At 39.7% G+C, this 13,079-nt stretch overlaps 1 protein-coding gene across 1 annotated transcript in view; it reads right to left on the reverse strand.

Moving 5' to 3' along the window:
- CNTNAP2 (contactin associated protein 2) overlaps positions 1–13,079 on the reverse strand; it is a 1,190,827-nt gene that overhangs the window by 134,262 nt on the left and 1,043,486 nt on the right. The window contains exon 16 of the mRNA XM_074900878.1: positions 3,590–3,760. Within this exon, the coding sequence (XP_074756979.1) occupies positions 3,590–3,760 (171 nt within the window). The remainder of the gene's footprint in view (positions 1–3,589; positions 3,761–13,079) is intronic.

The raw sequence follows: 13,079 nt of genomic DNA on the forward strand, positions 1-13,079 counted from the left end.
TGAGGGGAGGGGTGGCTTGTATAAATGAAAAAATTGTGTTCTCAACGGTGTTTTTATAGGAAGACTGGATTTTAGGTTAAACCCTCCAAAAATTGTACAGGAAAGAGAAAACATCCTTTTTTTTTTTCTCCCTCTAAAAACCAGTTTTAATATAAAAAGCATCTGAAAATTTTAACCAGAGATGTATGGTTTCTGGAAGCACTGTTTTACAGAAAAATTTATACCTTATCCAACTACCCACTTTCTAAACAATCCTACTCCTGTCAGCTGACCAGTCAGCTATTAAAATAATGGGGTTCTGTAGATTTACTGATGTATGTAGAAACTGAGGCTTCAGGTAGTTCTACATCTCTGCCAACTGTTCCATGAATGGTGAAATGTACGAGCTTGACAGAGGAGCTAGTTGATAAATGGAATAATGAAAGACTTAAGCCACATTCAGAGTAGATTTTTATCACTGTTTTTTTCGTGACAGTCTTCCTTGTCAGCTGTTTGGAAAAGTTATTTCTTAAATCAGAAAAACATGTTCTTCCCTTCCTTCCTGCATACCTCCTTTCCTCAGAGATGGCAATTTTGGGCTTTGCTGAAGGCACATGAAGTTACTTTTCATTATACTGCAAATTCCACTTCCTTTTCTTATCAATCAAGAGAGTTAAAAAATAATCTGTGCAGTTGTTAGACCTTAAGAAGTTCCAAGACAGCACAATAGTAAAATAATTTAATGAGCATTCCTAGTGACAATTCTTGTGCTCAGAATAAAACATGCAATAGCAAACTCCTTTCCGAAGACTTGAAGCTAAGAATTTTTATAGACTGAATGATTTGTTTCCCTAATGCATTCACCAAGTTCAGCAAGCTGATTAAAATACTGGATATTGCATAGCCTTTCAGTTACTGGTCTGTAAAGCTAAGCTTATGCATCACTAACCATATATTATAGGTACACACAGGTATTTCACATGTAATGGACGAAGAAAATAGAATTTGCACTTTCTGCTGGCAGGACACTGATTTCAACATTTTCCTTTTGGAACTGTAAAAAGTAGAGAAATCAAGAACAGGTTTTGTAGGGAGTCATTCTTCTTCAACAAGAATTGTACCTGTAGGAGAAGGCAATGAACAGACAAGAGCAACGCACCCACTGAAGTGCAGCCGCTCGCAGTAAATACGTGATGAGAGCTATTATGCAAAAACTTTTAATAAAAAAATAGCCATTTTACTAGGGAATTTGATGGGTTAGCTAGAAAGCAGCTTGGCAAAGGAAACCTTTGGGGTTTAGGGGTAATTCTGTAAGTACCTTGCTGACTTAACTTTATGTTGCTATTAAGAAACAAATTCACATATTAATTTTACGGGACTCCTGTAAAGGGGAAACAGACTTTTAAGAAGCAGCAGAGACAACTGTAAGACATGTAAAGAACTTCTGAAACCCTGAAACTTTACTTTTCATTTAAATGTATTCCAAAATAACCGTAAGTGCAGAGCAAAGATGAAAAAGGTATAAACCAAACGTTCATTAAATAAATGTGTAATTCAGAAGAGAGAATGAGTTTCTCTTTTTTACTAAACCCACAGTATTCAACACTTAGAGTTGAGATGGGTAGAATATTTAAGTCACAGAAAGGCCTATTTTCTGGGGTGCTGAAAATTTCAAGTAATAGTTTCCAGGAAAGAAAGGACAGAATGAATGCAATTATATAAAATGAACTGCTTTGTACGTTTTAGCAAATACAGTCAGGATAGTTTTAATCAAGAGTATTTTACTACCTTAAACAGCAATAGTATGTTTCACCTTGCAGACTGTTTTTACAGATGATATTTCAATTTCTGCCATCTAGAATTTGTAATCTAAGTTTTAGATTCAGGGACATGAGGCAGAGCTTGAGTTTATGAATGTGCCAAATCACAGCAAAGTCTGTGGACCTCAAGCATAGGCTTTACATTAGACTCCTGCTTATTGATATTCTGGGTACACTGCCACATGCTTTCTCGAACCGGTGCATCCATTCAGCAAGCCACTGCAGCATGATTATTTAAACTGAGCTGAGTTCAAAAGAATTACAGTCATTGCCAAGTCACCTTTATTCACTGTTATTGTCACCTTTTAGCTAAGTGAGCAGCATGGCTGGTCTGATAACTACAGTGGCTGAGAATACTTTCCATACAGTAGAAGAGCAAGAAGGTCTGGAGATGCCCACCTCAGCTGACTGTAAGTACTACTTATATTCAAAGTGAAATTAGAAATAGCTGCCACTTTATTACTAAAGGGCTGCATCCCTTGTTAATACAAATGAGACTATTCCCTATGGCTCATAATAGGAGCTATTTTGATTTGCAGCAGTTGCTGATTACAGAAAACTTGGATTAAGTAGTGTTAACTAAATTTCTTGTAGAAAGACGGAAAGAAGCTGTCATCCACCTGGAACTTGGCACTTTACTTGTACCCAGAGGGAAAATTTAGTCACATTGTAAAGGGACTTCCTGGTGGTTTCTAACTTTCCACATTCTAATTTGTGTGTTTAGCATTTGGGAAGTGTGGAAAATAGTCTTTTCTTTTAAAATTACATATGTGTGTGTAAATCACATTGAATCTGCATAAAAAATAGATTATTTGGGGTATGCAAACAATTTATTCTCTTTCAACATCAGTGACTTTTGACACTGACTTTTGTGCGTCAGCGTTTAGAGCAGGGTCCTTGGCATCCATGAGTAGCTCCTGCAGCAGAGGGAAGCACAAATGCTTTTCCCAGTGCTGGAGTGCAGGGAAGCAGCTTCCTGCATTTATATAACCCCGTTGCTATAATGTGCTGCTAGAGGCTATAGTAATAGCTGCATGCAGCACAGCAGGCCTGTCACTGCTCCTGTTTACCGCAGGGTAAATCAGGTCGAGGGAGAACAAAGGCGACATAAAACATTTTTCCCTCCTAATTCAAATGCTTCAGTTTCACTAATCAGAATTCAGGTACATCTGAGGATTTTGACACTTCCTTGGAAAGTTTGCCCCTGGGCCATTAAAAGTGCTTTAAATAATAAAATTAACTTGCCTCTTGATGTCATTATACCCTCTTTTTCAAATCAGAAAAGCTAGTAACAGGTAATGCTGATAAAGATTTATTTTTATAAGGTTTTTTATGACTTTTAAATATTATATGCAAGTTTTCAGCTCGTTGACTCCTTACAGTACTGATTAGGATGGTCTCTTTTTTTTTTTCTTTCTCTCCCCTATTTCCAAAGCAACTGTGAGATAAAGTAGAAAAGCACCTAGAACTGAAAACACACACTTTAAAGAAATAAGTCTGGCATGCAATTTTGAAAAATCTTCTAAGGTCAGTGTAATTTTTATAACTGATGTTACCAGTTGTATCCTTCTTTGTATTTCTCCCCCCGGTAAACAATCCAAATGTACTTCAAGTGCTCCTCCCACATAAGGCAACTTGAAAATATGTCAAACAGCTTGATTTGGAAGTTTTTCCAGAATTTAGTGATCTTACACATCTTACTGAATGATAGACATTTCTTGAAACCTACCATCTGACACAAACCCACTTCAAGTGCCAAGAAGGCTGATGGGAAGAACATACATACTTACATTTCAGCTCTAGTTTAATGAAGTCAGTGTTCCCCAGATTCTCAAGAAACACCCCATCCGAGGCCGATGTTTTGAAATAGAAAGAGATGTCTGCGCTGGTTTCCCCTTGGAAGGTGGAGAAGTGAAGGTAGGATGATGAAGTAACGAAAGAAGCTGCATTCCAGTAATTCCCTGCATGGGATAGACAGGAAAGATACATGTTTTAGTGCTCTCTTGAAACTGTGTGAAAAGTTGAATTTTTTAATGTCAATATATGGTACAACGTTGTCTATGCTGAAAAAAACCCTTAACATCTTGATTCTTCTACATCCTTTTTGTTTTTCTTGATATGGTGTGTCAAGCTTCAGGAGGTAGAGCAAGTTAATTGTACATTTATTTTCAAGTTCCTAATTTATCATATTCAGTCATACTCAAATGTGTTGCTACTACATGTTGAGCATAGTAACACTGAATTAATGGGAGATCAGATGGGCAAAAAACTAGATTGGTGACTGCCTCCCTTCAGGCACATGTTTTCTTTTCATACATTGCCTCACATGTAATTTATCTGTCTTCAAATTTACTTGTCACAGCTACCTCATTTCTTCTGAAAGTGTAGCCATGTCTATTAGAAGTGTATTAATATATATCACAGGAAAAAATCTAATAAATGAAGCTAAGCAATACAGACACAATTAACATGCCCATAACAGTCCCCTAATACATTTTTTACTGGAGAAATACCATAATTAATAATATTCAAGAACTGTAATAGTACTTTAGCTATCATGCTGGCCAACATTCTGTGCAAGGTAGCATTACATTGCAAAGAGAAAAGAAATATGTAAGATATAGGTGATATGGTGTGCCATTGTGAGACCGAAACAGCTAATTCTAGTTTTTTCAGGATGCTTATGTATCCAGAGTCAGAAATTTATTAAAGTATCACTCATTAATGTACCACAGCTGAGTCCTTAGTATTCCAGCTAATAAATGCAATAAGAAACTATTTTCCATTCCAGTCAAAACTCCCGGAGATCAGTTTTCCATTATTTGATTACTGAACTAGGTGATAATGCTATTATTTCTCTGGTTAGCACGAGATGAATATGAATGAGGAGCGTGCTGAATCTCCAGAAGAACAACAGTGCTTATATATAACACCACTGGCCCACACCCAAGTCTGAAGTGTTATAATTTGTGTAATTTCTTATTCTCTATTCAGATTTAAATTGAACATCTGAATTAACAGAAGAATACTTTAGGTTTAAATAAATGCATACTATTGCCTTCCATATTTTTAATCCCACCCCCTCCATTTAATTCTGCCTCTCTCAAGAATGCAGAATGAGAAGCTTTGGAAAAAGAAGCAGCTTTCCATTTACTTTAATGCATCCCAGGAGGAAAGTTGTAACTGAGATTTTGTGTGTATGTGTGTACATGCATGTGTGAGCAGTGAACAGGGGATAAAATGGGCATTCATAACACAGATATATAGCTTTGTGAATTAATCAGTTAGGCTAGGTCAGCTGGTTTTCAGCATGTATTACTATTTACCCTATTTAGACAAACTGGCAATTTCCAGGTTGAATATTAAAAATTATTTCTAGAGAAATCACAGTAATCTTTGTATCATAAACAAGCTTGGGCAAGAAAAGCCTGATAATTAATTGCAAGATCTTTCTCTGAAAACTTACCTAGTGATAAAGCAACACAGATAAAAAAGGTCTAGAATTGTATTTTCATTCATGATCTCATGTTTCTTTCCATCTCTCACTTGTCAGAGTGCTCCCTCAAAGTTAGTGTTGCTTATGGCCTAGGTGCATGAGTGCTTTGTCAATAATCTGTTAGTACAGGATCCAGATGGACTTCCACTTGCTGCAGATGTACCTGGACATCTTCATTTCCTTCTCCTGGGAGCTACAGATATGCTAGATGCTGGCAGACTCTCAAAATAGTTTTTAATTCCAGTTCCTGAATAAACTCACATGAAATAAGCAGGACTTAGACAAAAAGTCAGGAATATATTAATGCAATCCTTGTTAAGGAGCTAACTGAACTACCCTGAATAACCTTGTAGAACTGCTTGCATGTCTTTATAAATTAAATAAGTATTTTAGTCACCTAGCTTTACATTCTCTGAGTATTACCCAAGTTATAAGCCTAAAACACAAAGAACACACAACAAGCAAAAGACCTGTGAGAGCTACAGGGAACCTACTACAAAATTCAAGTACTAACTGAGACAAATATCTCTTCAGTGAGAAAGGCTCCCCAGCCACCTCACTACCCCAAAATGAGACCAGGGGGAGTATGCAGCTGTGTCACCGTCCAGGCAAATAACGTGGCTGCAGTGGTCTGTGCTGTCAGGCTTCCTCCCCCAGCCAGGCATGCTGGTTACAGAGCAGCCTACCTGCCAGCACCAGCCGGCCATCAGTCACGGCATGCAATTCCCAGGCTGGCACCACGCTTACATCTTCTGTGAGCCTCACACAGCTCAAGAACTGCAAGCTAGACACCTATTTTAAATAATCACTTCCACTGACGCATTGACAACGGCTTTGTTGAAAGGACCATATTTTTGTTTTATTTTGTCAAGTCCTGGCGCAATGAAACCCTCGTCCCTTAACTACGCCCTCCACTGCAATACACTATATTATCACCGTTACTATTGCAATTAAGTAGATAAGAGTACAAGCTGCTATATGAAGCAGGTATTTATTTTGTAATGTTTTATTTATATCTTTTTAATTACCTTGAAAACTCGAAAGCTTTAAACATAATTTAACATAAACTCAGTCTGCAATGCTGGGATGCTCTGGGTTAAATCCTTAACCATGACAGTGCATAACCAATGTGCAGGTTTGCCTTTACAGGGAATTAATTTTCAGTTGTATGTGACCATTCCTTTCTGTAGTCAGAGGGGAAGATTTCACTTTCTTAGTTTTTAAAGTCAAGCATGTATTTCAGAGTTTTTCAGACTGGTATTGGTTGTGGGTTTATCCAACAGGGTCCAGCCATATGGCTGAGATCCCAAACCATCACCACAGTACACTTACAAGTAGAACAGTCACTACTGAGTACAACTGCGGGGCCAGATAGGCAGATGGGTTCATATTGAAATGCATGTTAGCATTTTGTGGAAACAAAATCAATCAATTTTTATTTAGTGCTACATCCAATCTACCGAAGAGGTCCATCACCAAGGATTTTACATTTCATTTGAAATGCTGTGATTTGATTCTCCAGAAAGCTTTGGCTGCGGATGCTACTGGTGAGATGATAAGTACAAACAGTGCAGACTGAATGGGAAAACCTGCAGCTTGAGAGAGACATTTTCAAAGACTATTCATAACAAATTCCTACAAAGATAAAATCATGTTTTCACACATTGGTATACATTCATCTCAAAACACTTTCAGGGGAAAAAGACATTTTATTAAGAGTACAATGGAAATGTTTTGCTAAACATACATAATGATTTTATCATAAAATAGTATCTTTTGATAAGAAATGGGCTGCCTAAGGAAATGTTGAATAAAAATCCACTTTACACATATTATTATTGTTGCTTGCTAGGAACCTTTGTCAGTCACTATGCCGCAAAATTTCTTTGGCACATTGTCACCCTCCTTTCCTCAAATGGTTTGGACAGTGATCCTACAGATATTTTTTTCCCATTTTAAGCTGAGCGAACAGTAGATGGAGGAAACTGGGACTTAAAACCACAGGGTAGATGTTATGGCAGCAGGGATACCAAACTAATAGGAGGTGGGAAAGGGAGTTTATTTAGAAAGAAAATTCTAAATACTAAGTTTGTAATCCATCCTCTTAATCATTATTGTGTCATGATTATTGCCTAGGTCTAACTGGACCTTACAAAACGGGACATGATTAAGTCTTGCAAGAAAGTCACGCAAACTAGGAGGAATAGTATTTTTCAGGGACATGATAGGCTTGAAAACATTAAGATGGGGAAGGCAGAAGGGCTTCTATTTTGAAGTTGGGAAAAAAGAGGTGCTTGGAGATACACCATCCCTTACTTTGCCCATTCTCCCTCCAGATAGCTAAAATACCGTAAAAGCTAGGGAGAACTTTTATTGTACAGCAGAGCCTGAAATATAACATTATAATTTTATTTCTTTCTTTGTAACCTCATCTTTAATTTTGTAATCAAGAGCACAGCTCTGTTGTACAGCTCCGTTGTTTTAATCTTGCTTAGTGTTTAAATTTGATTTAAACCAGTTAAACAGGTATAGAGCACGTAGCTGTCATGGAAGAACAAATAGAAATAAATCAAGACACCAGACAAGCCTCATCAGTTGTTTGCAACCCAAGATCAATGTGGAGATCCCCAAAATATGACTGTGTTTCTCACAAAGTTGCATGTTTCTTGGTGGTGGCATTAAGCCACTGGGCATGCAGAGGCAGGCAAGGGAAGAGCTGACCACAGCCCCAGAGGAAACTCTGCTGTGGATGTTTGCCTGGATCTAAGCAGGGGTCAGAGAAATAGTTGTGCCAGAGGTGATTCAATGGACCACGTAACACTCTGTGATTCTGCTTTCAGTTGTGTCAAGTTTGCTCACAGCTCCGGTGATCTGTGGTGGAAATTAAAATCCAAGTCATTAAGCTTCTGCAAAGCAGCCTTGCCTCTTTCTCATTAGTTTTGCTAACCCTGAGTTACTGTGTTCTTTATAATTTGTATGGTACAAAGTGTCTCTTCTACTGCTCCATAAAGACAGTCTCAGACAGAACACTGCACTATAATTACAGAATTATGATTTCTACAAGAAGCACGGTAGTCTGTAGCCACAAGAAATCACACAGACTACAAAGATTAATGAGAAGGGACACCTTAAATCTCAGATAAAAAGCTTGAGCTGGTTTTGGCTGGAGTAGAGTTAATTTTCTTCATAGTAGCTAGTATGGGGCTATGTTTTGGATTTGTGTTCATAATTCAGGGATGTTTTTGTTCTGCTGAGGGGTGCTTATGCAGCATCAAGGCCTTTTCTGCTTCTCACCCCACCCCACCAGCGAGCAGGCTGGCGGTGCATAAGATGCTGGGAGGGGACACAGCCAGGACAGCTGACCCCAACTGACCCAAGGGACGTCCCACACCATATGATGTCATGCTCAGCATATAAAGCTGAGGGAAGAAGGAATGGGGGGATGTTCAGAGTGATAGCATTTGTCTCCCCAAGTTGCCGTTAGGCATAATGGAGCCCTGATTTCTTGGAGATGGCTGAGCACCTTCCTGCCCATGGGAAGTGGTGAATAAGTTCCTTGTTTTGCTTTGCTTGTATGTGCGGCTTTTGTTTTACCTATTAAACCGTCTTTATCTCAACCCATTCTTTTCTCACTTTTACTCTTCCAGTTCTCCCCCTAATCCCACCAGGGGTGGAGTGAACAAGCACCTGCGTGGTGTTTAGTTGCTGGCTGGGGTTAAACCATGACAAAGCTGAATAAAGACTTGAAGATTTTTTGCATTACGTCCCACCTCAGGGACGAGGAGGGAGATGGTTGCCACAACACTGACAAGGACAAATTCACCTCATCCTGAGTTATACAACATGGACTGACATCTTTTAGTGTGTGGTAGCTCTGTAACTTGATAACACAGAATGACTAGGCTTATAGCAATCAGCTTTTCAGCTTCTCCTTTGCAATATTTTTGTCCAGAACTCCCTTGCTAGCTCCCATCAATATCTTCTTTCTTAGCATGATTGAAATTCATGCTTTAACACCATCAATTTCACTTTTACATTTAAACCTCATTGAAATGGATAATGGCAATAGCAGAACTGTAAAAGACGTCAGTGCTTTTAGCCCTGCTAGGCAATAGCACTAGAGAATGAATGCTGCAATGTCAGGCAGCTCTTATGTATCACAATAGACCAAAAACCTCCAGGGCCCTCATCTGCAGCAAAACAGATTTTCTATCAAAACCATTATGTGAATAAAATGTAAGAATAGTCTCCTATTTCAGAGAAGATGGATGTGTGAATGGAAAACTGTTCTGTGCCACAAAGTAATGGATTGAGATTATCCATACAATTATGCTCAACAAATCAAGTTTTTTTTTTTTTTTTCCCCTTTCTTCTTTTTCCTTTCTGGAAGAGAGGAATCTACACATGCACACTCGGAGCAGTTTGGATACCAGTACAACAACAATAACAGCTTTGATTCAAGTCTTCAGATCTGCATCATGAGTGGAATTGGGCCTAACAAAATCAAAAACTGCTGTTGGACTTTATTCAACTTCATTGTCAATGAAACAAGGCAGAAGAAGGAGGAAAGATATTCTAATCAAAAAAGTATGTCACAAGTTATTCAGGAAACAAAAGAAAACTCAAAGAATATTGGCAGTGATTCTCACACTGAGTTGTACCTTATTTTGAGAGGTGTAACTGCAACCTCACAGCAAGGCAGGCCCTCTTCTGTCAATGGAACTAGTCAGAGTGGGGCTGAGAGCACAGCTTCAGTCTGAGCAGGAGGTGCGTATGTGTGTGGGGGGAGAGGAGAGCAAGGATGGCAAGTCATCAGCATCCTAAGTCCTTTGCCAGGAGGACTACAATGCTGGTGGTTTCTTCCTCACTGGAAGGATTTTCTTGGTGTCATTTTCAGTTGTGCTGACATGCAGTTACACCTTTGTTCTTCACTGGCCTGCACCTCTGTGACACATTCACTATATGTTTTACCATATCACATTCACTACCCTTAGTGTATATATAATTTACTATATATGGTAAGTTTTGCATATATTCTTTGATTTCCTTGGTACCCCTGAAATCAGTTTTGCCCAGTCCTGAAGTTATTTCATCTTTGGTGAGTTGTTTCTAGGCCAGGGGTCCCTGTATCAGTCAGTGCCCAGTCTTGTACCATCCTTTGTCCTGGATCCCATGTTCCCACTTTTCACGGCTCCTGCTATATAACAGCTGTGTATTCCTCTGCATTGCATCATTATGTTAGTCATCAATAACTCATTCTGCACAAATAACTACTTTTTACTGTATTAAAATGGGGTTATACCATAAGATAAACAAAACAAACCAGGCATAGGGCCCCTGTCATTAGAAAAAAAACGGTGTTTCAGCTAAACCAAGTAAAATAAAGCTTGAGGCAGGGACCAGAAGAGTTCAAGCCTGGCAAGCCTGTGGCCTTGCATCCTCAGTGCAATATCCACAGACTGTAACTAGAAATGGCTATAGTGTATTTCTTGGGCTACAGGTTTACAATTTTATCAACATCATGGCAGAGTACTATTTGATACTTAATTTAAAATTAATATGGTAGTATCCTGATTTACTTATCCAAAAATGAATCAAGAGAAATAAACTAAATGGAATTGCTACACAAGATGTTGGCTTAATAGCAGAAAAACCCTTTGACAACACAGAAAAAATAATCCCCAAGTCAACAGATGAAGAGTGTATTAGCACTGAATAACAGCAAACTGAATTACACCCTTTCAGGTTAAATAAAAATATAGGTTAGATTTCTGTTTGCAAGATAAAACTAGCTCTGTATCTTTCAACCAAGTAACAAATGGCTTCAAGTCCAGAACAAAACCTGCTGAGAATATCAGCACATCTAAAGATAAGTCCAGAGTTAGCAAAATAGAAAAGTTAGCTTTGCTGTGGTGATTGTCACATTAAAGACAATTCAGATTTTAAAGGATAAATGCTAGGTTTTAGAAAAAAGAAAAATTTTTTTTTACAATTCCCTCAACTCTAGTAGGCTGTAGCATGGACTGTAGTAATGTAGTGTATGTAGTACTACATTTCATGTAGTAATGGAATGCATTTAGACTAGACTAGACTAGGCTAATTCAGTTGGAAGGGGCCAACAGTGATCATCTAGTCCAACTGCCTGATCAATTCAGGGCTGTCCAAAAGTTAAAGCATGGTTATTAAGGGCATTGCCCAAATGCCTCTTTAACACTGACAGGCTCGGGCATCAACCACCTCTCCAGGAAGCCTGTTCCAGGGTTTGACCACCCTCTCAGTAAAGAAATGTTTCCTAACGTCAAGTATGAATCTTCCCTTATGGACACAGCTGTGAGCCATTCCCACGCGTCCTGGCGCTGGGTACCAGGGAGAAGAGCTCAGCGCCTCCCTCTGCCCTTCCCCTCCCCAGGAAGCTGCAGAGAGCAGTGAGGTCGCCCCTCAGCCTCCTCCTCTCCAAACCAGACAAACCCAGAGCCCCAGCTGCTCCTCACAGGACATGCCTGCAGCCCTTTCACCAGCTCTGTTGCCCTCCTCTGGATGCATTCAAGTACCTTCACACACTTTTTAAACAGTGGGGCCCAGAACCACACACAGAGTCAAGATGAGGCTTCCCCAACACTAAATACAGTGGGATAATCACCTCTTTTGATCGGCTGTTTATGCTGTTTGATGCACCCAGGATGTGGTTTGCCCCCTTGGCTGCCAGGGCGCACACTGCTGACTCCTGTTGATCCTCCTGTCAACCAGCACCCCCAGACACCTTTCTGCAGGGCTGCTCTTCAGCCACTCCTATCCCAATTTAGAATTGTGCCTGGTGTTACTCTGTCCTAGCTGCAGAATTCAGCATTTTGACTCGTTAAATTTCATCCCATTAATCACTGTCCAATGCTCCAGTCTATCTAGATCCCTCTGCAAGGCCTCTTGTCCCATGAGAGAGTCAACAGCAACTCCCAGGTTGGTATCATCAGCTAACTTGCTAATGGTGCATTCAACTCCTGTATCCAGACAGTTGATAAATATATTGAACAGAACTGGCCCTAGAATTGAGCTCTGAGGCACACCACTGGTGGCCAGTCACCAGACAGATGTAGCCCCATTCACTGCAACCCTCTGAGCCCTGCCCTTCAGCCAGTTCTTCACCCAGCTCACCATGACTGTGCTCATCCCACAGTTGGACTTGTCCAAAAGGATGCTGGGAGGGACAGTATCAAAAGCCTTACTAAAATCCAGAAAACTACATTCACCACCTTCCCTTCACCCACCAGGCAGGTGATCTTTCTGTAGAAAGATATCAAATTAGTTAAACAGGACTTTCCCTTTGTGAACTCATGTTGACTGTACCTAATGATTGCATTATTCTTTAAATGTCTTTCAATAGTACCCAGTATAATATTCTTCATAATTTTTCCAGGAACTGAGGTTAGACTAACAGGTCTTTAATTACCTGGGTATTCACTTACACCCTTCTTGTAAACTGGAATGACACTGGCTAGCTTCCAGTCAGCAAGAACCACCCCAAACTCCCAAGAGTCTCACCTTTGATAGGTGATCAAGACATGTCCTGCCGTAACAACCACCAGCTCCTTCCGTACCCTGGGATGAATCCCATCAGGCCCCATGGACTTGTGAACATTCAGCTGATACAGCTGGTGCCTTACAGTGTCAGTGTCCACAAATGGAAAGTCACCATTCCTGCAGTCATGGTCCTCTGGTGCAGGGGACTGGGCAACCCAAAGTCTATCAGTATTATTAAAGACTGAGTCAAAAGAAGCAGTGAATGCCTC

Source organism: Athene noctua, chromosome 2 (genome assembly GCF_965140245.1).
Source record: "Athene noctua chromosome 2, bAthNoc1.hap1.1, whole genome shotgun sequence".
NCBI lineage: Eukaryota > Metazoa > Chordata > Aves > Strigiformes > Strigidae > Athene > Athene noctua.